Consider the following 27595-nt stretch of genomic DNA (forward strand, 5'->3'; position numbering starts at 1 on the left):
CTGCAAGTCTATTGGTTGATATAAATAGGGTTTTATAGCCCTCAAGAGATTTGGGGATTTCACAGATGATTGAGAAATTAGTATTCAATAACTTGAGAATTTGGGGCTTTTCTCCAATATGGAGAAATTCATCAAATTGGAGATTCAATGCTTGCAAGGATTTGTAAAAAATTCAACATTAAGCCTCTGGCATCAAATTGGAGCTTCTGCATTGATTAAAATTTAGGGTTTTTCCTTGCTGCTCCCAACTTATGTATATACAAGTACTCTGCCTTGGCCTCTATACCTAAAAGGATAGCCCAAGTGTCTATTACTTGGCAACACTAATGAAAAAGGACATATCTTCATTGGAGCATCGCTAGAAGTTTCCATATATCTAAAGTTTTATCTATTTCCAGTTATTAGTCACGGGTTATCTGCGTGAGATGTCCCCCAAAATTTAAATATTTTGTAGTCATGGGTTCTTTGCCCGAGATGAGTTATTTACCCAAGATGTCCCATTCGAATCTGAAAATTTTGTAGTCATGGGTTGTCTACCCGAGATGTCCCATCTGAATCTTTCGGGTTCCTCTTTTATAATTCTCCATCTTTAACTTGCCTTAAGAAGGGGAGGGGGGTATATTGGTAGATTGATGTAGGCTATCTTTTGTATCCCGAGGTAGGACATGACCTTTGAGTCTTATCGCACTGAACCATACTACATTAGCCTCTCAGCCATGCTAGTTAGCCTAAGCCATGTTCATGAGTCTCTAAGCTAGTTTCCGGGGACCATGTTTTGTTTCTTTGCTAGTGTTGGAGTATAGAGACTACCTTCATCACTCCGAAAGGGGGTTTGTTGGGTATTTCGGAGTCTAGTAGTGCCACCACATCCTAATGTGTGCATAAAACCCTAACTCGTAGGTCTATAAACCTTAAATTGATTACCCTAATTGTAACCATGTTACCTCTTCCTCACTCTAGCTCCAGTGACATTGTTAGTGCTTAAAATCCACCACGAATCTTAATTGTAAATTTGAGTTATAATAGTGTAAAATACGATTTTTCAAAGTTTTGTTCACAACCTTGGGGTATCACTTAAAGAAAATGTACAATAATATCACTTGCATGTACAAGACCATTTTTCTAGAAAGGTTTAGATGCATTATATGTAATTCTAAAATATATTTTGAAATGATGAGACTCCATCATATGCATGTATGATATGAGTATCAACTTTTCAAAAAATGCAAGTTATACCTACATTTTATTACCCATTGCACAAAGTTTTATCTGAAGTGAGTTTCTTGAGGGTCAAAAAACTTATTGAATTGTATAACTCATTGCCATTTCCCCCCTCTTTAAGCCCCCCATGTTTCATGTTTCTAATTTATTAAAGATTTTGAGAGTGTTCAAAAAACTTATTGAATTGTATAACTCATTGCCATTTCCCCCCTCTTTAAGCCCCCCATGTTTCATGTTTCTAATTTATTAAAGATTTTGAGAGTGTTCAAAATTAAAACTAGTGCAAATCACAACCTATCTCCCTTTTCCCTACATTTTGCTTCTTTCTTGTTTATTCAAGATAGCACCATGTGCATAGTAATCCATTTTTTATATTTATGATGTGAATTATTTGACTTGATAAACAGAGCAAGTGAGTAGATTTAGGAGAGTTAAAAAAGAAAATTTTGGTTTGGAATGGATCAAAGTATTCGGTGTCAGTTTTATGTCAAATTTATTATTAATACTGGGTAGTCATTTGACTTAGCCATCATCTCTTTACACATCAATATTTTTGACCTAGCTTCCACCTTTTACTCCTTACATGGTGACCCTATTAAACTTGTCATTAGCTTTTATTATTGTTTGCATCTTTGTTAGAGAATATGTGAGCATGTGACATGGTTGCTCATGTAGTTTTCTAGTGCTAGAGCCTTGGGTTTGTAAGCAATTTTACATGCATCCAAATCATGATGAAGCAAACAAGAAGGTAGGATCGAGGAAGGCTCTCTCATGTTATGCAGAGTCCTTTACCGTTGTAGAAAAATCCATGGGCTCCTCTGAATAGTAGGATATCAAGTGTGTATGCACACTAACGTTAGAAATGAAAACATTGTTTTTTGAAGTAAAATAGTTACAGATGAAGAAACTTGGTTGTTGATTCTTTGGGGCTTTACACATATCGTGTGATCCTTAATATTAAGAGGAAGTTGAAGTCATCTCATTCACCAACTCTAAGCACAAGGGTGATGCCCAAATCTAAATTCATCTTATCTCTTACTCTCTCCATTCCAACTAAGAGACCTCGCGGTTTCTATTGTAGCTAAATGTTGAGTAATGTGTGTGTGTCTTCGCCCATGGAAGTGTCCATGATTAGGCATGGGATGCTCACGCCATGTGAGGGCTAGCTTATGGGGACGGGACTACAACTTGCCATGAAGACGCTAGGGAGTGGGTTACCCAAGAAACTCACTAAGAACGTATTGATTGGAGACGCTCAAGCCTCAAATGATGAGAGAGAGAGAGAGTCTCTCTCTTCTCTCTGAGCACTATAGTCGAGCCACCTGGGACACAGCCTTGTGATTGCGCACATTGATTGAGGAGAGAGAGAGAGAGAGAGATGGGTAAGAAAAAGGAGAGGGGAGTCGGGACTCGGCGGGAGGGCCGGCAGCGATGTTGATGGAAGGCCCTGGAAATGATAATTATACGAGGGACCGGTAGGGTAGGCCCCAAACACTTGCCACCGACTAGAAGTGTAGGCGGGGGCACGTGCACATCGATCAGAATGGCGTGTCAATGTCAAGGGCAATGGCAATGGCGACACAGCTCGGGACGTCTGAGCGGTAAGTGAAAGCTCATATGGCCCTTGCTTGGTTAAAAGTTAAAAACTGATGAAAAAATAAACTAAAAAGAAGTCACAGAAAGTGAAGAGCCGAGCAGTACAATCTAATAGCAGCGCTTGCAGCAGCGGCAGCAGCAGCTCTGACGGGTGTAATTCGTGCAATGTGCCAAGACGTGATCGTCATACACAGCTGTCTTTGCCAACCATCACGCTGTTCCAGCGCCCCACAAGCCCGCATCACACACACGCACACGTTTCATACACAGACACCCTCGCACCCACCAGCAAGAAAGCCCTTCTCCTCTTTTACTTTTCTTCCATCCACCAATGCTGTATACCACCACCAAAGCGAGACCTGCAGTACATACCCATCCCGTATTCACAGCAGCTTATATTAGCATACACAACAACAGGGTGAAGATTGAAACACCTCGCCTTGTCTTGCCCAAATCTGTCCACATCCCGGATGATGATGAAGATGGAGTGGATCAGGCCAGTATTCATCCTGCTCGGCCTCCCCTTCCTCCTCTCTGCTGCCCTGGCACTCACAAACTCAGATGATGGTATGCTAATTTGCTTCTTCCCTCACCCATCTCATTAAGAGAAGCAATTCTGTGCAGTCATATGCTCGAAATTATCTCCTCTGTGGATTCACCCGTGTCCTCCCGTTGGTATTTTTTTTGCAGTGGCGGCTCTCCAAAGCCTGTACAGCAGTCTCAGTTCAACCGGCTCCTTGACATCCTGGACCTCCAGCAATCCAGATCCGTGCGGCCAATCATGGAAGGGCATCCAATGCAGCGGCTCTGCTGTCACTCAAATGTAAGACTTGCTTAGGAATCTTTCATCATTGCCGGTCATCTCAAATGGAGGTGCTTGTGCTACGTATGCAGAGTACATGTACATGTTGTGTATATCCTACATAGGCGGGTGTGCTTTGATTGGCACAGAAATCAACATACAGAGGTGTACGTGTCTTTATAGTACACAGGCCGATGTACTATTTTGGTGTTGTTTGTGCAGCAATCTCTCCAGTCTCGGTCTTTCGGGTCAACTTGGCTATGATATGGGGAAGCTCACTTCTCTCACTGTCATGTACGTCTCATTTTTTTGAGCTAAGAAAGCTGAGTTCATAGATATTTTGAGACCTTATCTCAAATTGTGGCTTAAAGGATAAGAATCCTTGACCTCTGTCAATGCAGGGATTTCAGCAACAATCAGATATCCGGCAATATACCTTATTCTCTACCTCCCAACCTTCAGACTTTGTATGTTTACCTTATCTTTCTGCACTTCACAATCATTTTTGTTTTACACACTAGGTATAATCCTTCAACTTCTCCTTGGAGATTTATCATTTAATCTCACCTTTGTTGTTCAACTTAGAAATCTAGGAAACAACAATTTTGCGGGCAACCTGCCGTATTCGATTTCTGCAATGACAAGCTTGGTGTACCTGTAAGCTCCAGTTAACATGTTGGCTGTTTTAGGCTTATGCTTTGTAACATATCAAGCAGAATGATAAGTAGTGCAATAACATATGGGACAAACAAGTGCAGGTATGCTGGCCACAATCATATGACTGGAAGCCTTCAAGACATGTTTTCGAAGCTCAATAGCCTGTCTGTCCTGTAAGTTGGATTCTGCCTTGTCATGTAAAGATGCTTTTTTTTAAATAATTTGAGCAGATTGTAAGTAGAAGAAATCATTGCATTGTCATATAAATAACAACTCCACCCGTACACTAGTCTTGCAAACCTCATGCACTGACAACAACAGATGAAAACCAAGAGATGGGACAAAAAGAACCTGGGAGGAATGCTTCCCCCCTCTGCCATCGGGAACGATCTCTAACCTGCCCTCATTGTGAATAGGGATAGTGGACTCGTCAGCAATCAAGATGTGACCTACGTGCCTCCGAAGATCCTATAATAACTCTCGGGAAGGAGTCGTGTTTCGAAGCACCACTATTTAGAATCCACTCCCGAGTGTCCCTAGTGGTGAGTCCAAATGCCTCCCATCTCGAAGAAGATGAAACGCCGGTGTCCATAATCTCCAAGTGCACAAAAGCTGGAGTCTTCACGGATACTGCAGAGGAATCTGCACCCTGTTCGGTGCTTCGCTTAGGACATTTTCTCCAATAGTGGCCTTTCTCGCCACAATTGTTGCAGGTTCTCTTTGCCTTCAAGGCATCACGATCCATGTCGGGCTCTTGCTCAGAAGACTTTGCCTGTGAAGAGTTCCCTTTGCCTGTACTGCGGCCTTTCGACCGCTGGCTAGTCAATAGATCGGTACAACTACATGAAGTGGGGTTAGGAGTGGTATTTATACCAACCCCCCATACTGGTCGGCCAACAAACAAAAAGGCAGCCAATTGGCTGCTGGACATGCTCACGACTGTATACAAGCAGTCGGCCAGTAGGGGGACAGTCAGCTAGGTACAAGGCTCAAGTCGGCCAGACTAAGGCTAGTACAACTCCAGGCGGCCAGCAAACAACAGCCCCACGACCATGAAAATAGGGAAAAGATACAGAAAGTGGGAAAAAATGGAGGAACACCTAAATGGGCGGGCACACCCACAATAGAGGCCCTAATGTGTAGTGTACAGACAGGAGATGACTGCTAACAGAACAGTCCCAAGCCTAGGACTCAGCATAAACGTTTTGATGGAAGACTTTTGATATATAGCATAAGTTTTTGTATCATGCACAAGGGCTTGAAAGAAGAATTTACAATTAAACTTTTCAATTGACTAACTTAGACTTACTTTGTAAAGCTCCTAGCTAAGAAGGTAACCCTTTAAGTGAAGCCCGATAGAGGCGCATCTAGCGTTGAACACAAATCGCTGTAGTTATCCATGTAGCATCTCCTCCTCTGGTTAAGCAATGAGAGACTCAGGGTCACGGACAAGCTGTGGCACATTCCAAGGCCTCCATATAGTAGAAGCCAAATAGGCTGTGGCACATCTTAAGGCCTCCGTATAGTAGATTCAGTGGTCTCCATATAGTAGAAACCAATGGTCTTTGTTTGTCTGTCTGAGGAAGAAGGGGGAAGAAGGAAGGCAAGGGAAAGAGGAAGAAAGAGAAAGAAGTAGAGGAGGAGAATGGGAAGATCGAGATGTTTTTAGGTTGTAGCAAGGTGATAGTAAGAGAAGGGTCCTATGGAAGGAGAGTCTGATTCTAGTATTGGGCAGATTTTAACGTAGGCAGAAGAGAATTGCTAAGAAAAGAGGTTAGAAAATTAGGGCGAAACAATTTTTGATTGCTGAGTGTTCAAAAGATTTGCAAGCTAGAAACGTTTCTATTTCTTTGTACAAGGCCAACACTGCACTAGAAACCTTTCCAAGGTTTTTGCAGACTAGAAATGGGTTTCTTTTTGTTTTTATGCACAAGGCTAAAACAGCGGATGTGACAATACTCAAGCCTTTATCTTGTGGTGAGTCTCTTACTGTATTTCATGTTTGTATATCAAGATGTAGATAAGAGAAAGAAAGATTCACCAAAATTGTAGACAAACATGACATTTGTACTTGGTTAGATTTTCTTCTAGATAACCTTTACATATCCTTATGTGACTCTTTATTTAAGCAAGCAATTGGTATTCCCATGGGTTCCAATTGTGCCGTCTTTCTTGCTAATTTTTATCTTTTTACTTATGAGTTTGATTCTATGGAACGCCTTATTTGTAAATACTTGTCCAGTCTTTCTTCACAAACTTTGTAATGTGAGACGTTTTATAGATGACCTCTTCGTTCCCGACATTCCTTCCTTTCAAGAGTTTTGGTATATCAGTCCAAATTCCTTAGTGAATGAGTGCACAGAGCGGAAGCAAATAAGCACTAGAGTGTGTTGAGTAGAGAGTGGAAGAGAGAGAGATACGGAGCAACTATGCTGAATATACTGAAGTGATACAGTCCCAAGCAAGAGACAGAAAGTGTCTCATAAGTGAGGGAGCAAAAGAAAGACTAGGCAAGATACAAAACTGAGAGGCCAGCCCACCTATTTATAGGTGGGGAGAGCTGGCCGACTGGACATGCTGTAACTAGCCGATTGGGCATAATAAAGCTGGCCGATTGGGAAAAATCCCAGAAAAATATGTAAAATAAGGGGTGGCTAGCCCACAATCAAGGGCCATGCAAAAGAGACCAAAAGGACGCCAAACATGGGCAAAAATTGGGGATGAATGTGCTAACACCCCCTCTCAACACCAGATGCTGAACAAACTCCGAGAAGCCGAAAGCTAAGGAAGCTTGAGAAACCGGCTTGGTGAACAATTCTGTAGCATTCTCCGTTGAAGGATAATACTCCAAACGCAAATCTCCAGCAAGAACTTGTTCACGAACATTGTGATACTGTATCTCAATGTGTTTCGTACGAGCATGAAACACAGGGTTCTTGGCGATGGCAATGGCGATGGCGATGCAACTCTGATTGTCACACCAAAGAAGAGTAGATCCAGTAGGAGGACAGCCAAGCTTCTCCAATAATCTCCGCAACCAAATCGCCTCACATGCAACATAACAAATTGCACGATACTCTGCCTCTGTAGAGGAAAATGCCACAGTAGGTTGCTTTTTACTGCTCCATGAAATGGCCCCAAACCCAAGTGAAAAAACACAAGCAGTGGTCGAACGTCGAGTATCTGGATCTCCAGGCCAATCTGAATCAGACCATCCAAGAAGAGTGCATCCTTGGCCATAGAAAATGCCAAAGTCCAGAGTGCCACACAAGTATCGAAGAACTCTAAGAGCACACCGCCAATGCTGCTGACGTGGTTTGGATGAGAAAGAACTCAATAAGCTGACTGCAAAACACACGTCCAATCGGGAGTAGGTCAACCAAACCAAACAACCGACGAGAACTCGATACTGTCCCTAATCAATCCTTGGAGAAGCATCAAGAAGAGAACGCTTCTCACTAGTACCCATAGGAGAAGATATTGGTTTGTATCCAGTCATCTGAAATCTGTCAAGAATCTCCCATGTGTACTTCTGCTGAGAGAAGAAAATCCCTTAGGGGTCTGCCAAATCTCAAAGCCAAGAAAATAATGCAGAAGGCCAAGATCCGTCATCTCAAACTCTGTCTCCAAAGCATCCATGATTGAACGGATCCTCACAGAATAAGAACTTGTAAAGATGAGGTCACTAACATAGACCACAATGATAACAATCAACCTCCTCTCAAGGAGGATATAAAGGTTCGAATCTGCATGAGAACGGCGCTGAGCCTCTGAAAGAACTCATCAATCCGTTGGTACCAAGCCCGCGGAGCCTGCTTCAGACCATATAAAGCTTTCTTCAGTCGGTACACCTGATCCTGTTTGCTTGGAACAACAAATCCCGGCGGCTGTTCAACATAAACCTCTTGTGTAAGCTCTCCATTCAGGAAAGCTGACTTTACGTCCATCTGGAATACGGGCCATCTATGATGTCTTGCCAAAGCAAGAACGGTGCGAATGGTAGTCATCCGGGTCGTCGGAGCGAAGGTCTCATCGAAGTCAACTCCAGGGCGCTGAGCATAACCCTTGGCAACCAACGTCGCCTTGTGCTTGTCCAAGCTGCCATCAGCTCGGAACTTCGATTTGAAGATCCAGGGCACACCAATCACCTTCTGTTGCAGTGGCCTAGGCACCAAAATCCAAGTGCCATTCCGTTCAATAGTATCCAGCTCTGCCTGCATAGCACGACGCCAAGGCTCATGTGAAAGAGCCTCGTTCAGAGAAGAGGGATTAGAAGGACCATGAATGATAGAGGACATAAGAGCATAGTTAACAAACATGTTGCCCTCATGAATTTGTTTCCTTGAAACTCTGGAAGATCGCCTCAGAGAATCAGGTGGAGGAGCAGAAAGAAGCTCACGTAATCCAGAATCACGAACTGTCTGAAAGTACCATCCAGGCACAGATCTGCTTGAACTCGTTGGAGGAGGAGCAGAGTGATCATCATCTGACTGAGAATCCACAGCTGGAGGTGTAACAGAAGCAAAGGGAGGAGGAGGAGAAGGAGGCGGAGGAAGAAGAAGCTCACCCCCCCCCCCTTTGAAGATGTAGGAGTCTCGTCGAACACCACGTCACGGCTCACAACAACTTTGCCGGCCTGAGGATCATAAAGACGATATGCCTTGGACACAGTGCTGTATCCGAGAAAAGTCATGCGCTGAGACTTCGAGTTCAACTTGGAGCGATGCTCCTTTGGCACATGAACATACGCGGAACAACCTAATATCTGGAAATAAACAACAAAGGGCTCTAAACCATGGAAAGCCTCATATCGAGTTTTATATGGAAGAGCAGTTGTAGGAGACCTGCTCTGAATGTAGACAGCAGTAGACGCCGCCTCAGCCCAGTAACGTCGAGGTAATGAAGAATGCTCAAGCATAGCACGGGCCATCTCCGTGTTGGTCCTATTCTTCCTCTCAGCAACTCCATTCTGTGATGGAGTATATGCTGTAGAGTAAGCTATCTCTGAATGCCATGGGTCCTGTAATATTGCTGAAACTCCTGGGGTATAAACTCACCCCCTCTGTCGGTCCTGAGAGCCTTGACCGAGGAACCGGTCTCTTTTTCCACCTCAACTCTCCAATCGCAAAAGTGCTGAAAAGCCTCATCCTTGGACTTCAGAAAGAAGACCCAAGTATATGCGGAGAAGACGTCCACCATCACGAGCACGTACAATGCCTTATTCAAAGACGCGGTACTCATAGGATCACATAAGTTTGCATGAACAAGAGCAAGTGATGTCGAAGATCTTTGTGTCGCCTCCTTTGGAAAGGCGGCTCGGTGCTGCTTCCCTTGTAAACAAGAGGAACAAACAGAATTTGGTGCCTTGATGGTCGGTAAATCCTCAACAAACTCATCCTTCGAAGCTCGCTATAGAAGCTGATAGCTCAAATGGCCAAACCGAGCATGCCAAAGAGCAGAAGAAGAACCAGAAGAAAGTAGAGCGGTCAACTTGTATAGACCACTATCTTGGACTCCCTGAGCCAAGATGCTACCGGTCTCCTTATCACGAATGGTAATCTCATAACGAGAGAAGTTCACCTCCACACCGACAAAAGGTTAAATGCCAAATCTGGAATGTATAGAATGTTAGAGGAGTACCTCTTGTCCTCGGAGGAGCGGAAGATGGGGATGGTGCCATGTCCATGCATTGGCACGGAAGAAGAATCACCCAAAGTGATATCGCTTGTCCTGGTAGTGAAGTCCTCGAACCAATCTCGATGGGGAGTCATGTGAGCAGTAGCACCGCTATCCACAATCCATGACCGCGATTGAGAAGTCACAAGAGCAAGTATACGACGAGTACCTGCTAATAGAAGAAGGCGAGCGTCCTTCTTGGTCTGAGACATCGCTCTAGAGGAAGAGTTCTTTGCTTCTTCATCCCGCTTCTTCTTGTGACATTGGGGCGATTTATGACCCTTCTTGCCACAATAATGACACTCAATGTCCTTGTTTTTAGAAGATCTGCTTTTGTCTTTGTCTTTATCTTTGTCGTTATCCTTGGAGTTCTTGTCAGAACCCCCTTTCCCTTTCTTCTGTTGATTCTTCCCTTTATCTCGTGCAGCCAAAGCTCCTTTAGAACCACCAGAGGTGCCAGTCCGCTCCTCAAAGCGAGACTCAATCTGCATAATGGAGGGGAGAACTTCCTCCCAAGTAACTGGAATAGGATGAGGAGAAGAAACAAGAGTCTGAAAATAAGCATCAAACCTCTCTGGAAGCTTGGAGAGAAGCCAAATAGCCGTATCCTCTGTAGAGATATCCTTGCCACAAATAGCATGCTCGTCCCGGAGGTCTTTCATCTTCGAGATGAAAGTAGATAAAGATGGAAAGGCAGAAATTGACAAGTTCATAAGCTGCTTTTCCAACACCAAAATCCGACTTGGAGACTTAATCTCGTAGAGATCTGCAAATGCCTTCCAAACTTCATGTGCAGCATCTCCTGTACGCACATGAGAGAGAACAGAATCCTGACAATTCAACATCAGAAAGGAGAAAACACGACGATTATTCGCCTGCCAAATATCAATTTGTGCCTGAGTCACACCACCGGAAGAAAGGGTGGGAGGGGTGGCATTGGCAGGTGTATCAAGCCAATCCCAGAGATCCACTCCACGCAAGGTTGATTTCACCTTCACCTTCCACAAAGTGTAGTTGGAACCATCCAACTTTGCAGACTCTGAGAACATATGAAGTGTAGTCGGGGCAGCCATCACAAGAGCTTGGGCTCAATCTTAGAAATATGCACAATCTCGGAAGGAGTGTCCACCACAGGTACCAAGGTTGCCACCAAAGCCCGAACCACCACAATACCCCCTCTACACAAAGGAATGTCCATTGGAGGGGAAAACGCAGCCAAAGAGGGGCTGCTGTCCTGAAAAAACAGGCCGCCTAGTTCCAAACTCCAAGTAGAAGAAAACGCTGATGAGAAATTACCTTCAAGCTGTAAGCGATGAAGCCAAAGTGAAGGGAAAGCAATCAGCAGCGGCTGTCCAGAAAATGCAGCATTCAGAGGGCTGCAAATCTGAGAAAAACGCAGAGGTAAAGGGGCTGTAGATAGGGCTGAATCTGGGGCAGCAAAGGGAATCACTGAACTGGGAGCAATGATACCATGAATGAGTGCACAGAGCGGAAGCAATTAAGCACTAGAGTGTGCTGAGTAGAGAAGAAGAAGAATATATTATCGTCCTCGGGAGTGCAAGAGAGAGAGAGAGAGAAAGAAAGAAAGAAAGAAAGATTTTATTAACGTCTTCCAAAAGACCGAACTTGGCCTATGAGACAAATCGGTGTACCTGTATGGGGTATCCTCTGTCATCCCAACAAAATGAAAAAGTACTAAACTAAAAAGCTGAATCTGGGTGTGCAATAAGTACAATGAGTGGGGGAGGGGATGGAACTCTATTACTAGGAGAATGCAAAGCTATATGCGTGGAGTATACAATCATGATATGCAACCTAGCTAGCTCCATCCTGTACCATACTGGGGATATAAAATGGTATACATCAATGAAGGGGGTGTCCACAGCTCCCTGAAGAACATGCCTAGGTTTGCTCTGAAGCGAGCCAGTCGCTCCGCACCCTCTCTGTGAAACTGAGCTTTGATCTCTGTCATCTCTCTCTGGTATAGGCATGGTGTCCGAAAGCCAGGTGTCCTCTGTCTCCTGCGGGCTCTGAGTGTCTCTGCTCTCTGGAGAGTAATTCCCTGCCGTGTAGGGGCTGGGAGTGGGATGGATCTCTGAAAAAATGTAGTAATGTGTGTCTGTCGTCCCCCCTCTGGAGCTGTCTGAGCCTGTAATGATGTCTCTCTGTGACGCTTTATGTCTAGAATGAATCTTCCCAATATGCGCTGGTCTGCTGCCTCAAAGATCTGGCGTAGGGAATGTGGCTCTCTGAATAAAATGGGATATCTCTCTCTGATGGCTGTATATGCTCTGCATCTGCATACATAATGCTCCTCACTCTCCACCTCCTCTTTGCACAATCTGCATACCCTCTCCTCTCGGGGGATCCGTGCTGCTCTGCCAGTCTCGATCTCCAATCGATGTGATGAAACTCTAAGCTGACCAATAGCCACTCGGGAGCCGTGTGGTAAAAAGCCCTCCATGTATCTAGGCCTCTCTATAAATCCATCATCAGTGATACTCATGAAGTGATCTCTGTAGTATAGCCTCTTCGGTGGAAGAGGCTATGTAGGCGATATCCATGTCTCTCGTGTATAGAGCTGCCATAGGTCCTGTCTCAATACTCTGTTCCTCTCACTATGAGAGACGGATATGTGGTGCATCTCGGTCATACTGGAATGGTGGTAGATGATCCATGTCTAGGCCATGCTGTGAGAACCAATGTGTGACCTGTGCATACCATGATCCTCTGTCTCCTGCCTCAGCCAGCTGTCTAGATGCCTCGAAAGCTTTGTGTGACAATCTGTCCTGTGGCATCTCTCTGAATCTGTCTAGCAGGCATTTAGTCTGAAATATGGCCTCTACCATCATAGGAGGCGCAGCAAACTCTGCCCGGATAATGTCATGAGGTACTGACGGTTTGCTGCGTATCATGCGTGGCATCATGAGGGCCTGTGGTCTCTCTAGAGAGAGAGATGGAGCAACTATGCTGAATATATTGAAGTGATACAGTCCCAAGCAAGAGACAGAAAGTGTCTCATAAGTGAGCAAAAGAAAGACTAGGCAAGATACAAAACTGAGAGGCCAGCCCACCTATTTATAGGTGGGGAGAGCTGGCGGACTGGACATGCTATAACTGGCCGACTGGGCATAATAAAGCTGGCCGATTGGGAAAATGCATCCAGGTTGGGAAAAATCCCAGAAAAATATGTAAAATAAGGGGTGGCCAGCCCACAATCAAGGGCCATGCAAAAGGGACCAAAAGGACACCAAACATGGGTAGAAATTGGGGATGAATGTGCTAACACTTAGGGGATCTATCCCAAGGAATTTTGCGAACTTAACCGCACCTCGAATAGTGATAGTTGTGCTTTTTTAGACCTTAAGATCACTCAATCATCTTCAGGCTTCATAGTAGATATTTATGACAAATGCTTACAACTTGAATATGCTAACTTAAAGATCATTTGGATGCCACACTTTTCTTCTAATATTTTTGATACAGCTAAGTATGGTGTTATCTATTCTCAACTTTTTAGATTCTCTCGTCTTCGCTCTACTAAATTTGCCTTTATCTCTCAATCATGCCATCTTATTTTGTTGCTTATTGAAAAAGGTTATAGTTTCAATAAAATTTTGAAAAAGGTTCGTTCTTTCATGAATCGTAATAAGTTTATCTTTGGTATTTCAGCTTTTGGAATGTTTAAAATGATAAGGAGTAAGTTTTATAGAAGTGGGGAGTTGAAAAGCCCACTTAATTCATAATTCAATACTCTTTTTTGTAAAAGTAGCTTGTTTTAGCTTAGAGTAGGGTTTGTTGTTTTAACTTAGAGTAGGCCTTGTTTAGTCTTTTTGTAATTCTTTCTCGCTCTAGCTTAATATAGACTTAGTTTGGTTCTTTCCTATGTTTTGTGATTCTTTGTTGTTATACCTTAGAGCAGACTTTGAGTGCTAGTCTCTATCATGGCTGAGTATTCCCATCACCTCCGGAGAGTGATACAAACTCAATTCACTGTTTTTATAAAGCATGTTCTTTTGGACTAACCATATACAAACCTGCACCTACTCTTGGACACTGATGACGTGAGTAGGGATGTCATAGCTTATTGTCCACTCTATGCATGATAGAGTTGATGAACCTACACTTCATGTTCGTACAGACATTGGAGTTAATGGTTGCACTTTTGAGTCGAAGTCTTTTTTAAAGTTTATCTTAATGTTTGGTTCTAGCTCTTAAGTGCTTTAGGTCTAGAGTTTACAGTTCTTTGTTTTGCTATTTTGTGTTATTGTTTAGTATCTTAGCTCAAAAGGTTTAAGTTCTTATTAAGAAGTGTGTGTATGCTTGTGTGTGTGTGTGTGTGTGTGTGTGTTTTATTTTTTTTATTTTTTATTTTTATTATTTTTAAAGTTTCTTTCATTCATGTAATTGTTTTGTTTTTTTTTCTTGTTTTCTTGTTTCTTGTTTTTTGTTTTGTTTGTTTGTTTGTTTTGGGTTTTTGTTTTTTGTTTTTTTTGTTAATGTTTTAGTTAAAAAGTCTTTGTTTAATATTATCTTTTGATTTCCCCTCCTTAGTGGCTAGGTTTGTTAGTTTATTTATTTTTGATCTTTCAAATGCTTTGTTTTTGTCTTTGTCCTTTTTCACTATTATTTCTTTCTCAAATCTCTGAATCCGTAAGTTCAGATTTTTCTGACTTTATGAAGGTATATATGAAAAGGAGAGAGGTTTATGTACTGCTAAACTGTTGCATATGAATAAATCCTCTGATTTTAATGCATTTGGCGGGGGGAATTTGCATTGATGCAGTGACTTGTCCTACAATACTATATCAGGCCAGTTGCCTCAGTCCTTTTCGACTTTGTACAACCTAACCTCCTTGTAGGTTCTTATTGACAACCTTCTTTGAAGTTTGAATCATCCAAGTCCTCTTAGGCTTGAAGGAAATTCAATATAAATGTTGAAAGGCTAATTTGGTACCCGTGCAATTCGCAGGTATCTGCAAAATAACCAGTTTACAGGAAGTCTGAATGTTTTAGCCAATCTTCAGCTTCAAGACTTGTGAGTTCTTACCTTTTTGAATACAGCAGATACACTAGTGTGTGTGTCTGACTAGCTTTCTTAGGGTGGCTTCACAACATTTTAGCAGGTCTGGGCATTTGTGGTCCTTGGAGGCCCTGGAGGCTGCCTGATAAGTTGGCTGTCCTCGTAGCATGTCCAGGCTTGCCAACTTACCAGGTGGCCCTGGAGGCGGTCTTACCCCCTGGATGCAATTGCAGCACTGAGATGTTAGTAGCTTTTTGACATGGGTATTGGCTGAGGGTCAGTACATGCAAATGACATCCTTATCATGCCTATGTTCAGGAATGTTGAAAACAATCAATTTACTGGTTGGGTTCCAGCATCTTTCAGCTCCATTCCGAATTTGAGGTGAGTTTATACTTTCCTTCAAAAAAGGTGTATGTTAGTGATCACCATCTATTTATTCATTTTCACCTTTACAACAAAGTTGCTCTTTTTGTTGATTAAACAGGGATGGTGGGAATTCTTTTAGCTCTTCTCCAGCTCCTCCACCGCCACCTTATACCCCACCTCCCCCTGTTCCAAAGTCGTCCCCAAAGAATTCGAGCCCCAAGGGTTCATCCAAGAGTTCTGAGGGCAACAAATCTGTCATTAATGGTGGAGCTATTGCTGGAATAGTGATTGCTTGTATTCTAGGAGTCATGGTTGTTGCTCTTATTGCAGCATATTTCCTTCGGACACCTCGAGATAATTTCAACGATGAAGAGAAGTTGCAATCGACAACTCCGGTACTAGGATCACTTACACCTGATAACCAAGGCAAGTTTTTGTACAAGCATTTGTAGTTGGACAGAAACTAAAAATAAAGATTTGAGTAGGAACAATCATTGTTATGAAGCATGCTTTTGCATGCATTCTTGTCTCCAGAGCTTTGCTAGTTAACCGAGTACTGCTTGCCTTAGCCTCGTCCATTGCCTCTTGTTGGTGCTTCTCTTGTGGATGCATTGGCGAGTTGCAGAGATTGGTCCGTAACTTTCTTTGGTCAAGTTAGGATGGTTCACTTGTCGCATGCACCCTGCATAGGAGTGCTATGTGACACACTGGCTCTACATCAGTGCAACATTCATCAATAGGATTTACCTTTTAGGAATATTTGTCGTATGCCGTGACCCTATTGGGAGGCCTAGTTTGGGACATGTCAGGCACGAGCTACGTAGGCCAGTCTCCATAAGCAGCGCTTATCATTCTCCATTTTTCATTCAGAGTCAGATCAGTTCCCAGCAGTTACCAAGCAGTTTGGTGTGCTAAAAGCCTCCAGCTTCCTTGTGCATACTTTCAGCAGCATTCCCAAGGTTTCCCTGAAGAGTCTTTTTAGCATTCAGCCAACATATGTGCATTCTTGAAGAGTCTCTTTAGCATTCAACCAACATATGAGCATGCATAGTGGTCATTGAAGAGCTATTCAAAGGAGCTTGGACAACATTTGGATCAACCTGCATTAGGTCTACTTCGTCCTTGCGTTTGGCAGTCCTCAGTCATCATTCATATTCATTGTAAAAGTTCTCCAAAAAAATATAAGCAAATACTCTTGCTTGCAGGGGGGGCCCTTCAATGGGTAATTGGGACCCAATATCGTGTCGACTACTATCTACGACAATCAACCTATTGCATGATACATCACTAGACACTTGGGCTAGAGTGGCTTGGGAGACTGTTACATGTCCCATACATGAAGAGGGGCTGAATATTGTAGATTCGGATATATAGTGCAGGGTATTGCTTTGCAAGCTAGTGGTCAGAGCATTCCTCCTAGGCACCGAGCCTTGGAATGTTTTTTTATGTTTCACATTTCCAATTGTACACCTCGTGGTGGTGGAGATTGGATGCTCAGTTTACGTTTCATTTTCATCAAGGTAGATTATTGGCCACCTTCTTCTCCACTTATAGTTGCCATTATCAGAGCGTAAAGTTGCGTGAGACCTTTTTTGAGACAGAGGCTTCCTACATTAGTGGATGAGGCTGATAGCTGATAGACAACCCATTATGTGTGATGACCTCAGTAGAGATGAAGTTGGATGATTTTTGGGTGCGTCCAGATATACGTAGTGGCCTGGCCGGGAGAGATGTGCATTGACAGTTATTTTAAAAGTCTCCCTATGGATCGGAGATTTGTATCTACCTAGTACCTCAGAGAGAGTCTTAGACGAATCAATCAAATTGATGCAGCTATATCTCATGAGTGGATCACTCACTGTCCGTAGTGCCAGGCTTCTTCTACTTGGGCAGATTTAGAGGACTCCTACTCACAGGCCACGCTGCAAAAGCTATAACAACAGCCCGTCGATTCGAAAGAGGTTTTCGCGTAGGCTTTGCCGGCACTTGTAGGAGCCAAAAGAACATATCTCAAGGTTGGCATCATGCGAGGGTAAGAGCGAGGGTAAGATTTGTATCTACCTAGCACCTCAGAGAGTCTTAGACGAATCAATCAAATTGATGCAGCTATATCTCATGAGTGGATCACTCATTGTCCGTAGTGCCAGGCTTCTTCTACTTGGGCAGATTCAGAGGACTCCTACTCTTAGGCCACGTTGCAAAAGCTATAACAACAGCGCGTTGATTCGAAAGAGGTTTTCGCGTAGGCTTTGTCGGCACTTGTAGGAGCCAAAAGAACATATCTCAAGGTTGGCATCATGCGAGGGTAAGAGCGAACCAATGCCATCATCCCATGTAGCATCACTCAAAAAGTCAAAGACATGATCCATTGCATCAATAGGTATATGGGCATGAGCCAAACCATGCACCATCTCCTCATGTGTAAAACCCTCTATGTATGTATGATGATCTAGGATAGCAATATGGTCATCAGCATCATCATAGTCATCATTGAAAAATGAAGAGACATCCCCACATGAAAGATAAATGGTAAGAAAGATATATTAAGCGTCTGCTAAAGACCCAATGGGCCTATGAGACCAGTGTGATATAATAATGTCTATGGCATATCTAACTATATATATATATATAGAGAGATAGAGCGAAAGAAAGAAAGAATGATATATTAAGCGTCTACTAAAGACCCGAAACTCGTCATGGAATACTAAGAACATAAAAACATGGGAGCAACATCAGCTCCGTGTAGATGGTATACCACTCTCCAAAATGTCAAGCATGGGGTTGACGAGTATGGCCGAGAGATCTCCCTCAGCTATGTCACGTGGAAAGGTTGCTCGATGGCGGTGGAGCTGTCAGAGGGCGCAGCGGAGATGATGACAAGATCTGGGAACATAAGAGCAAAACGCAATGCAGAAAATAACAGCGCAAGAGAGAGAGAGAGAGAGAGATAAAGGCGTGTAACTTTGCTCTATATACACAAGGAAGATCCCAGAATGATACAATGTGTGGCAAGGGACTGGGGGCCATTTTATATGGCCCCCCTACAGCAGTCGGCTTGCTGCAGGGCAGTCGACGGGGCCTGAACCCTCACGACCAGCCTTCACCACCAGTCGGCCAGCAGCAGGGTGTCGACCAGCTCATCTGGAAGGTCGTGGACCTGAAGCAACACAAACAGCCAGCAGCACATGTCCAAATGCAGTCGGCCAGCTTTAGAGGTCCTCCTTCCACCGCGGGGCTGCCACCCAAGCCACAGAAAAATAGGGAAAAATGGGAAAAAAATACGGGGGCGGGCACACCCACAACAAAGGCCCTGGTGTCTACAGAAAGACAGGAGATGACTTCTAACACCCCCTCTCAGCTCCTGGCTGTGAAACCAACCACAGGGAGCTGGGGTGCCGCCTGAGCAAATCCTGAGATAGCGACTTCGTGAAGAAGTCCACTGTACTGTCCTCCGTCAAACAGAACTCTGGCAGGATGTCATCAGCAACGATCTGTTCACGAACAAAGTGCCTTTGGATGACCATGGGTTCCTCCAGTGGAAGCCCAATCCTGCAATGCAACCTCTGCATCCTCACCACCTCACAAGCATCCCGGTACTCTGCCTCTGTCAATCGTCGACAAGGCAAAAGATGACTGCCTCTTACTGCTCCATAAAACTGCTCTTGGGCTTGAAGTAGATCTCCTCGTGTCCTGATCTCCTCCCCAATTTGAGTCACTCCAACCGTGGAGTCGGACTCCATCAATCAATCTCCCTCCTGTGTAAAAGAGTCCATGATCCTTCGCATGCTGCAGAAACCACAAGATACGCAATCTTGCCTCCCAAAGAGTCAGTTGCAACCATGAGCTCAACTGCCTCATGAGGAAGCTCCCGTCCAATTTGGTGTCCATCAACTAGATCAATGAACCATTCCGCTTCTGAGTCAAAGAGGCATCACACTACTCACAAGGATCAACACTTGTTACGGTGCAAAGCCTAGTCCTGGAAACCTGCTGAAGACCACGCAAGGCCTTCTGAAGCCTGTCAACTACCCCCTCTGAATCCGGAACCACAAAGTCTGGAGAATGCACCTCCTTTTGCAAGTAATCAACTGCCACCTGCTTGGCTTTCTGAAAGGTCCCCGTGGAAAGAACATCCTCATCTATAGGAGTTTCTTTGTCCCGAATACTACGAGACATCAGAGCATAAGTTACTGTGACGGAACATACAACACCTGGGATGAATGCTTCCCCCCTCTGCCATCGGGAACTATCTCCAACTTGCCCTCATTGTGTATTGGGATAGTGCATGTATCCCCAGTAAGTATGTGACCAGAATACCTGCAAAGATCTTGTAAATCTGAATGGGAAGGAGTCATGTGCCTGGAAGCACCACTGTCTAGAATCCACTCCCGAGTATCCGTTGCGGAGAATCCTCCAACCTCCTCCCTGCCTGAAGAAAATGAAACATCGGTGTCCATCACCTCCAGGTGCACAAAAGCCGGAGTCTTCATGATTGCTGGTGAGGAATCTTCACCCTTCTCGATCTTTCGTTTGGGACACACTGCCTCCAATAGTGGCCTTTCTCGCCACAATCATTACAGGTCCTCTATGCCTTTAGTTTCTCGCGGTCAGTAACGGACTTCTTCTCAGAAGACTTCTCCGATGAAGCCTTCCCTTTGCCCGTGTTACGGCCTTTCGATCGTTGGCCAGTTAAGGCCTCCGAACCTCCGCCCTGAGGAGGGTTCGTGAGTCGTTCCTCCTGGTCCAAGACCATGGGCACAAGCTCCTCCCACGTGATGGTACTGAGCGTGCCACTGGTAATCAAAGACGAGTAAAATGCTGAGTACTGAGAGGGCAAATGCGACAGCAATGTTATGGCCATGTCCTCTGACGATATCTCCTTTCCTGCCTGAAGAACTTCTTGCTGAAGAGCCTGCAGCTTGTTAATATGCTCCCGCATCGTCAACGACTTTGCAGGGCTCATAACCCGCATCTGTACTTCGAAGGAAATCCTCTGGGTGATACCCTGTTGTAGAGAGAGGCCAAATGCTACCATATACCTCTGGCCAGTGTCATATGCTTTACATGATTGATTACCTGCGGTGTGCAGTTGGGAAAGATGAATGAACGGACCCTGGCGTTGACACGATCCGACATATGTGCCTGTGCCTCCCAGTCTTTTCGGATCGACGGTAACTCTCCTTCCTCTACTTCCGGCTGTGGAACCTAACAACGATGAAATCAGCGAGGTCGTAAGACTCCAGAAGAGATTCCATCATAACCTTCCATATGTTGTAGTTGTTCCCGTCCAACTGACGGTCCACAGGGAACGTGGGGAGTGTAGGGATCTTCACATGCCTCTCGGCCATCTCTAACAGATTTGCCATTGCGGGAATGTACTCTGAAAAAGGGTGGGTGGGTGGGAACAAAGAAGAACTTACACCTGCAAGTGGCTGTCCAGCAAATCAGCCCGCCGTCCTCTTGCTTCTCCTCTTCCCAAACAGTCCCGAACAGTCCACCAATCAGCAACACAACAGTCCCCCTCTTGCTCACACAAATCCCAAGAACTATCTAGAGCCTAGGCTCTGATACCATGTCAGAATGCGCAGCGGAGATGATGACCAGATCTGGGAACATAAGAGCAAAACGCAATGCAGAAAATAACAGCACAAGAGAGAGAGAGAGAGAGAGAGATAGAGGCGTGTAACTCTGCTCTATATACACAAGGAAGATCCCGGAATGATACAATGTGTGGCAAGGGACTGATGCCCCCCCCTACAGCAGTCGGCCTGCTGTAGGGCAGCCGACAGGGCCTGAACCCCCACGACCAGCCATCACCACCAGTCGGCCAGCAGCAGGGTGTCGGCCAGCTCATCTGGAAGGTCGTGGACCTGAAGCAACACAAACAGCCAGCAGCACATGTCCAAATGCAGTCGGCCAGCTTCAGAGGTCCTCCTTTCACCACGGGCCACAGAAAAATAGGGAAAAATGGGGAAAAAATACGGGGAGGGAGGAAAAATGAGAAAACACCTACAAGGGCGGGCACACCCACAACAAAGGCCCTGGTGTCTACAGAAAGACAGGAGATGACTTTTAACAGGAGCATGTCCTGGATTTGGAGCTGATGAGGTGATCGTGGCCGACGGGGGAGTCGAGGGCGTCGGCCATGCTAGAGTGCAGAGGCTCGGTCCGAGGTAACTCCTCTCGGGCGGGGTAGGTCCAGAGCAGCTCGTGGAGGGTCCAAAAGATCCACTATGTCGGTGTCCTCCACCTCCTGGGTCCGGAAGAAGCTGGTGATGGTTGGCTGCCGAGGGAGGGAGCGGGGTGGCTGGGGCCTGTGTCTCAAGAAGGTGTCCCCGTGCCTGAGGAGCTCAAGCAGGAAGAGACCCAGGCAACGCTGGTCCTGGAAGTCAATGATCCTGGAGAGTGGACCGAATCCCTCACGAAATAGACAGTGAAACCTCCCGCGGATCTCATAGTATACTGGGCAGCGGCATATGTAATGCTTCTCCGTCTCAACCTCTGTGTGGCATAGTCGGCAGATCCTCTCCTCTCCGGGTCTCCGTACGAGCTTCCCGGCTCTGAAGATGCACTCAGCTCTACCTGTCTCCACTCTGAGGTGGTGGGAAGAAACCCGTTTCTGGCCAATCGCAATCCGCATGGCATGGGACATGTGAACACTCAAGTAGCCCGCCTGCTGGATGAATCCATCCTCAGTGAGTGTGAGGAAGTGGTCTCTGTAAAAGTGCATCTTCGTGGGGAGCTCCGGGGGTGTGATCCATGCTCTTTGTAGTTCGGCCCTAAGAAAAGTTGGTATAACTCATCCTCTTTCTGAGCATAGAACTCCTGTTTCTTGTGTCAGGTGAGCCGTTGAGAAATCCGAGCGCTTGGTGCTTCGTGATTTGCCCAATCCGTACCTCATGCTTAAGACGGGAGCGTGTGGCCTAGCATTCGTCATCATACCAATAGTTATGGGGCATGGAACCGCAAGGTGGCTTGGCGGTAGACCGCCGCGTGCAGCGGTGGCGGATGTGTGGAGTATGGTGCGGAGCTGTGATGTGAGGGTGGATAGGGGGATAGTAGGTTCCACATCTGGAGTTGGCGGTAGATGTGGTTGGAGTAAACAAGGTCAAGCTCGTGATCAAAAAGTGTAATGTGAGATGGGGAGTGGTGGTGGAGGGACGGGTGGTGTGCAGGTAAGAGTGAAAGAGAGGTACGCATGGTCAGCTTCAAAAGGGGGTGGCGGGATGGAGAAGTTGGGGAGAAGGTGTGCCAAAGCCGGAGATCCCTTAAGGTAGTCCACGGTGCTAGTACCTCCTGAGCGTGGGAAGGAGGTGAGGGCGCCGGAGGAGGGCCATCGGGACATCCCGTTATAGATAACGAGACCATGTGGAGCTCCCAGCTCTAAGAAATATCTCCCATTTACTGTCACCTCCTCATGGTCGTGTGATGATCGCTGCAGCCCTGTGTCAGTGATGTCTAACTCCTGTAGTCTTATAGGGTCGTCTAGATCAAGTAGTAAGACCTTCTGACTTCCCGTCCTGGCGTTGAAATCCCCGAGCAGGAGGACTTCCCCCCGCTGTGAGAACTCCATAATATCCCCATATAATGGTAAGTACGGTGACTGGCCATGCTGTGCGGCGTAAGGGGAGTGGTGTGGTGCAAAATAACTCACAGCAATGTGGATGACTGTCACTGCTAAGCTGTAGCCGCACCCAAAGATACCGTGCATCCTCATCCTTCCGGATGATGCTGAGAATCTGTCGAAGATGGTATCTAAAAGGGACAGCTACCCCTCCAAAGCCACATACTCCTGATATGCGGGTCTCGCCTCGGAAAGCTGACTCCCACTCATACCCGGCCTGTATGGTAAGCCCCTCTCAGGGCTCTGATGAGGCAATAACATCTCAGGACAGCACAGGTACGAAATGGACAGCACAGGGCACAGCAGCAAAAGGGCAGGTGTAGGGGTTGCACAGGTACGACACGGACAGCACAGAGCAGCGCAGCGCAGCGCATAGCAGCAAAAGGGGAGGCGTAGGGGTTGCACAGGTACGAAATGGGCAGCACAGAGCGCGCAGTGCGGAGCACAGGTGCAAAATGGGTAGAGGGCGACTATGCACTGTGTTTCTTGTGGCTGTCGTAGTGCAGCAGAGCAGGGACGTGGAGCACAGCACATGTACGAAACAGACATCGCAGCGCACAGCAGCAAAAGGGGAGGCATAGGGATTGCACAGGTACGAAACGGACAGCACGGAGCGTGCAGCGTGGGGCACAGGTGCAAAACGGGTAGAGGGCGACTATGCACTGTGTTTCTTGTGGCTGTGATAGTGCAGCAGAGCAGGGATGTGGAGCACAGCACAGGTACGAAATGGACAGCGCAGCGCACAGCAGCAAAAGGGGAGGTGTAGGGGTTGCACAGGTACGACACGGACAGCACAGAGCAATGCAGCGCACAGCAGCAAAAGGGGAGGCATAGGGGTTGCACAGGTACGAAACGGACAGCACAGAGCGTGCAGCGCGGGGCACAGGTGCAAAACGGGTAGAGGGAGACTATGCACTGTGTTTCTTGTGGCTGTCGTAGTGCAGCAGGGCAGGGACGTGGAGAAAAAGGCTCAATGGGCCTATGAAATAAAAGATGATTACAAGATTCATGAAGTATCCTTGTCGTGATATTGAAGAGAAAAAACTGAAAAATAATCTGAAATCATAATGACTAAGATAGCCGAGTACTTGGATTAGTGCACCTAGTAATAGGGATAGTGAAGTCAGAGGTAGAGAGAGAGAGAGAGAGAGAGAGAGAGAGAGAGAGAGAGAGAGAGAGAGAGTGGTTTGAAAACAATTGAACCAGCCAAGCTTAGAATTGTATCTTGTTGAAGGGATGTAATTAATGCATGTTGGTTCTTTATTTCTTGCTTCTTGTCTGGTCTGTACTCATAGTTTTCACCTATCGAGCAGTTAAGGAAAAGCATGAGTTCAGGGCAACCCTCTTGCCACTAGAGACGGTATTAAAGCCTCCACCTTCAGAGAGCATCAAGGAGCCCGTCATAGAAAAGGTTTCAGGGAGGAAAGCCTCCAGCAGAAGGGGGAAGAGCCCAATTTCTGCCTCAGCTTACTCTGTTGCTGACTTGCAACTTGCTACCAACAGCTTCAGTCAAGAGTGCCTTATCGGTGAAGGTGAACTGGGTCCTGTATACAGGGCGGAGCTTCCAAATGGCAAGGTACGTGTGCATACAATATATGTAGATGAGAAATGGAATCCTGTCACCACTTTGCTGAACATGAATGCGTGTGTTTGGTTATTCTTAAGCGATAATGGTTGTCCAGATGGCCATGATGGGGTCTTATCTGTGCAGCTTTTAGCAGTCAAGAAGATCAACACGTCTTCGTCTTTATCAGTCCAGAAGGAAGAGGATTTTATGGAGATCATATCTAGTATTTCACGTCTCCGCCATGCTAATATTGCAGAGCTGGTTGGATATTGTGTTGAGCATGGTCAACGCCTGCTGGTATACGAGTACTTTAGCAAAGGGACATTGAGTGATATGCTTCATATTTGGGAAGACTCAACCAAAAGAGAACTAACTTGGAATGTTCGTGTTAAGATTGCGTTGGGCATGGCTCGGGCTCTGGAGTAAGAATTGTTTTGTTTTGGACTTGATTGTAATGTTGGAAACTTTTACTCTATTCACATGGCCTTACTTGGGCTTTGTTTGCATATGGGATAGGTATCTCCATGAAGTGTGTCAACCTGTCGTTGTCCACAAAAACTTCAAGTCTGCCAACATCTTACTGGATGGGGAACTCAATCCTCATCTTTGTGATTGTGGGATTTCTCCGCTGTCATCTAATTCAGAGTTGCAGGTAGAACAACTGGAAGATGATTCTCTTCAAATAACATTTAAACTTTTCAAGGTAGCTCAATAGCAGCATTTTCTGTGCTTGTGCTATTAGGCTTCTGCCATGGTGGGTTCATCTGGATACAGCGCTCCAGAGTATACCATGTCCGGAGTATACACGTGGCAGAGTGATGTATATAGTTTCGGCGTTGTCATGCTTGAGCTTTTGACAGGACGCAAGCCCATGGACAGGTGACTAAGTTTTCCTGAACAAAGGAAACATTTGTTTTAAATGCATACATGCTATTCCTCACAAACATGCTTTGCTGTTTGGTTGCAGCACAAGGCCGAGGGCAGAACAGTCATTGGTAAGATGGGCAACTCCCCAGCTTCATGATATTGATGCGTTAGCAGATATGGTTGATCCTTCTTTAAATGGCACGTACCCCGCCAAGTCCCTGTCACGTTTCGCGGACATCATTGCACTATGTGTACAGGTTGTACTTCAGCCTTTTCTAAGATCTTTGGAGTGCCTGAACCTGTTGAAAGTGAATGACATGATTTGTTGTTTATAATGTTCTCCTTAACAGCCTGAGATGGAGTTCCGGCCACCGATGTCAGAGGTGGTCCAGTCTTTAGTGCGGCTAATGCAGCGGGCAACTCTCAACAAGAGGAGATCTGGTGAAGAACAAAGGGGCGCAAACACCCATGATCAATCAGATGTTTAACATGTCAGACCACTAGCAAGGTCAAAGGCATGACACCGCTCAGGTCTTGATTTGAGGAATATTATGCCAGCCAATTGCACAGTGGGTCCAAATTGACTGATATGGTTTAGGGAAGCAAGTGATACACTACAGTTCCACCCAGGGCAGTCGATTCTTTAGTGAGGGTGTATATTGATATGGATTCACGAGTCTGAAGTATTGCATACCCATGAGAAGGGTGTATATTGATATAGTTTAGGGTACAAGGAAATCAATATTTTCTTGGAAACTATGATTCTTTCCATTTATTTGTTGCTCATTCCAATAATTGTCAAGCCTCCTTTGGCCATCGTTCTTTCCAGTTAAGAGCCCTTAGGTCCGTTACACATACACCACCGCCCATGTATGGGCGGGGGAGATTGCCTGCCCATGAATTATGGGCGGTGGATACCCCAACCACATCAGCATGGGCAGGCAGGGGTATGGCGATGTGTAATGGGCCTTATTTTATGAAGTTCTAGATCCCAAGCTGCGTAATCCACCATTTTTTTGATGATACAAAATTGTTTAGAGTCGTTCCATTGTTTGTGCAAGGCATCACATGAATGGAGAATGAAGATGTGTTAACTTGCAACATCGTAGGTTTGGAAGAATGTTGGCATCTTGCAACCCTAATTTTGAATCAGCCTATATGTCATGAACCATCTTGATGCTAGTATTTGACTATTGGTCTTTCGTGGTCTGTGGTATCTTTCAAGGGGCTTGCTCCCAAGCCACAAGATAATGTAATGCAGGTAGTCGTGACTCGTAATTCCAATGCAACTTCTTATTCACCAAGGCATTCAGTTCAATACAAAATACCTGCATAGGTGCTTTTTTTTTCTCTTGAAGGAGCAGTAACTTGCGTCCATGTGGTTCTATTTGCATTGCTCTCAATTGATGTCTTGATCCATGGAACTTCTATTCATCCATTCAAAGTGGGTCGCATCATGCATATTGCTGTCCAAGATCAAAAGCTATTTTTTTCAGGAGGAACGGACTTCTGATGTCCTGATCCACGCAACTTTAGATGCATCGCATACAGCCATTAAAAGTGAATCTGTCATATGCATATTGCCGTCCAAGCCCAGAACCTTCTCCAGGTCCACGAGGACAAACTGATTAAGCTCACATGCGAAACAGGCTCTTTTCACTCTCAAAGCCAATGCGGTCAAAGAAACATCGGTTTCTCATGAAGTTTCAATCGATTTGTTACACATTGCAACAACTGAAATTGCTAAATCATACCAGACAATCCAAAGCCTAATTTGAATTTAAGAAGACGCTTGCACAAAATTGTAAGCGCAATTGTTTTGTCATGATTTGACCATCTTGCTGTATGGTTCTATCTTCATGTATATGCACAAAGATAATATTTGTTTTTTTGTTTGGCAGTATAGACAATTGTAGGCTCACAGAGCATCTATCCATGTTTATGCCAAGAATGTAACATACTTCCTTTATTAAGACATCACCTGCATAATGACAAAAGGGCAATTTGATAAAATCCCCATAGCTCATTTAAGAGTAAGTCCTCTAATGACCTTTTTAAATTGATACCCACTCAACAAAGGAGTTTGCATGTTAAAGATATCAATCTAGTTCTCGTATGTCCTTTTTTAAGTGGTGCTTTACTCAACCAAGCAGTTTGCATGTTACAGATCTCAATCTAGTCCTCATATAATGA

General features: G+C 45.2%; 1 protein-coding gene and 1 pseudogene across 1 annotated transcript; both read left to right on the plus strand.

The window, feature by feature from the left end:
* Positions 1-2466: 2466 nt before the first annotated feature.
* Positions 2467-26432, plus strand: LOC147641455 (protein STRUBBELIG-RECEPTOR FAMILY 8-like). The gene is made up of 16 exons (XM_086821704.1): positions 2467-3384; positions 3508-3640; positions 3842-3913; positions 4021-4086; positions 4205-4276; positions 4378-4449; positions 14739-14810; positions 14925-14990; positions 15294-15359; positions 15463-15770; positions 24282-24544; positions 24680-24957; positions 25052-25187; positions 25278-25414; positions 25503-25659; positions 25753-26432. The coding sequence occupies exons 1-16, from the start codon at positions 3288-3290 to the stop codon at positions 25888-25890; spliced, it is 2133 nt and encodes a 710-aa protein (XP_086677830.1). The 5' UTR covers positions 2467-3287; the 3' UTR covers positions 25891-26432.
* On the plus strand, positions 6424-13830 carry LOC147641456 (uncharacterized; annotated as a pseudogene).
* Positions 26433-27595: the final 1163 nt, after the last annotated feature.

This window comes from Cibotium barometz, chromosome 2 (assembly GCF_041138505.1).
Source record: "Cibotium barometz isolate CiBa-2024 chromosome 2, ASM4113850v1, whole genome shotgun sequence".
NCBI classification, from domain to species: Eukaryota; Viridiplantae; Streptophyta; class Polypodiopsida; order Cyatheales; family Cibotiaceae; genus Cibotium; species Cibotium barometz.

What these genes read in the sequence shown, in the direction of transcription:
- LOC147641455 (XM_086821704.1), top strand. Translation starts at nt 3,288, where the DNA reads ATGATGATGAAGATGGAGTGGATCAGGCCAGTATTCATCCTGCTCGGC. An exon ending in CTCAATAGCCTGTCTGTCCT is followed by an intron (nt 4,450 to 14,738) that starts GTAAGTTGGATT and finishes GCATTGATGCAG; the next exon opens with TGACTTGTCCTACAATACTA. An exon ending in AGCTCCATTCCGAATTTGAG is followed by an intron (nt 15,360 to 15,462) that starts GTGAGTTTATAC and finishes TTGATTAAACAG; the next exon opens with GGATGGTGGGAATTCTTTTA.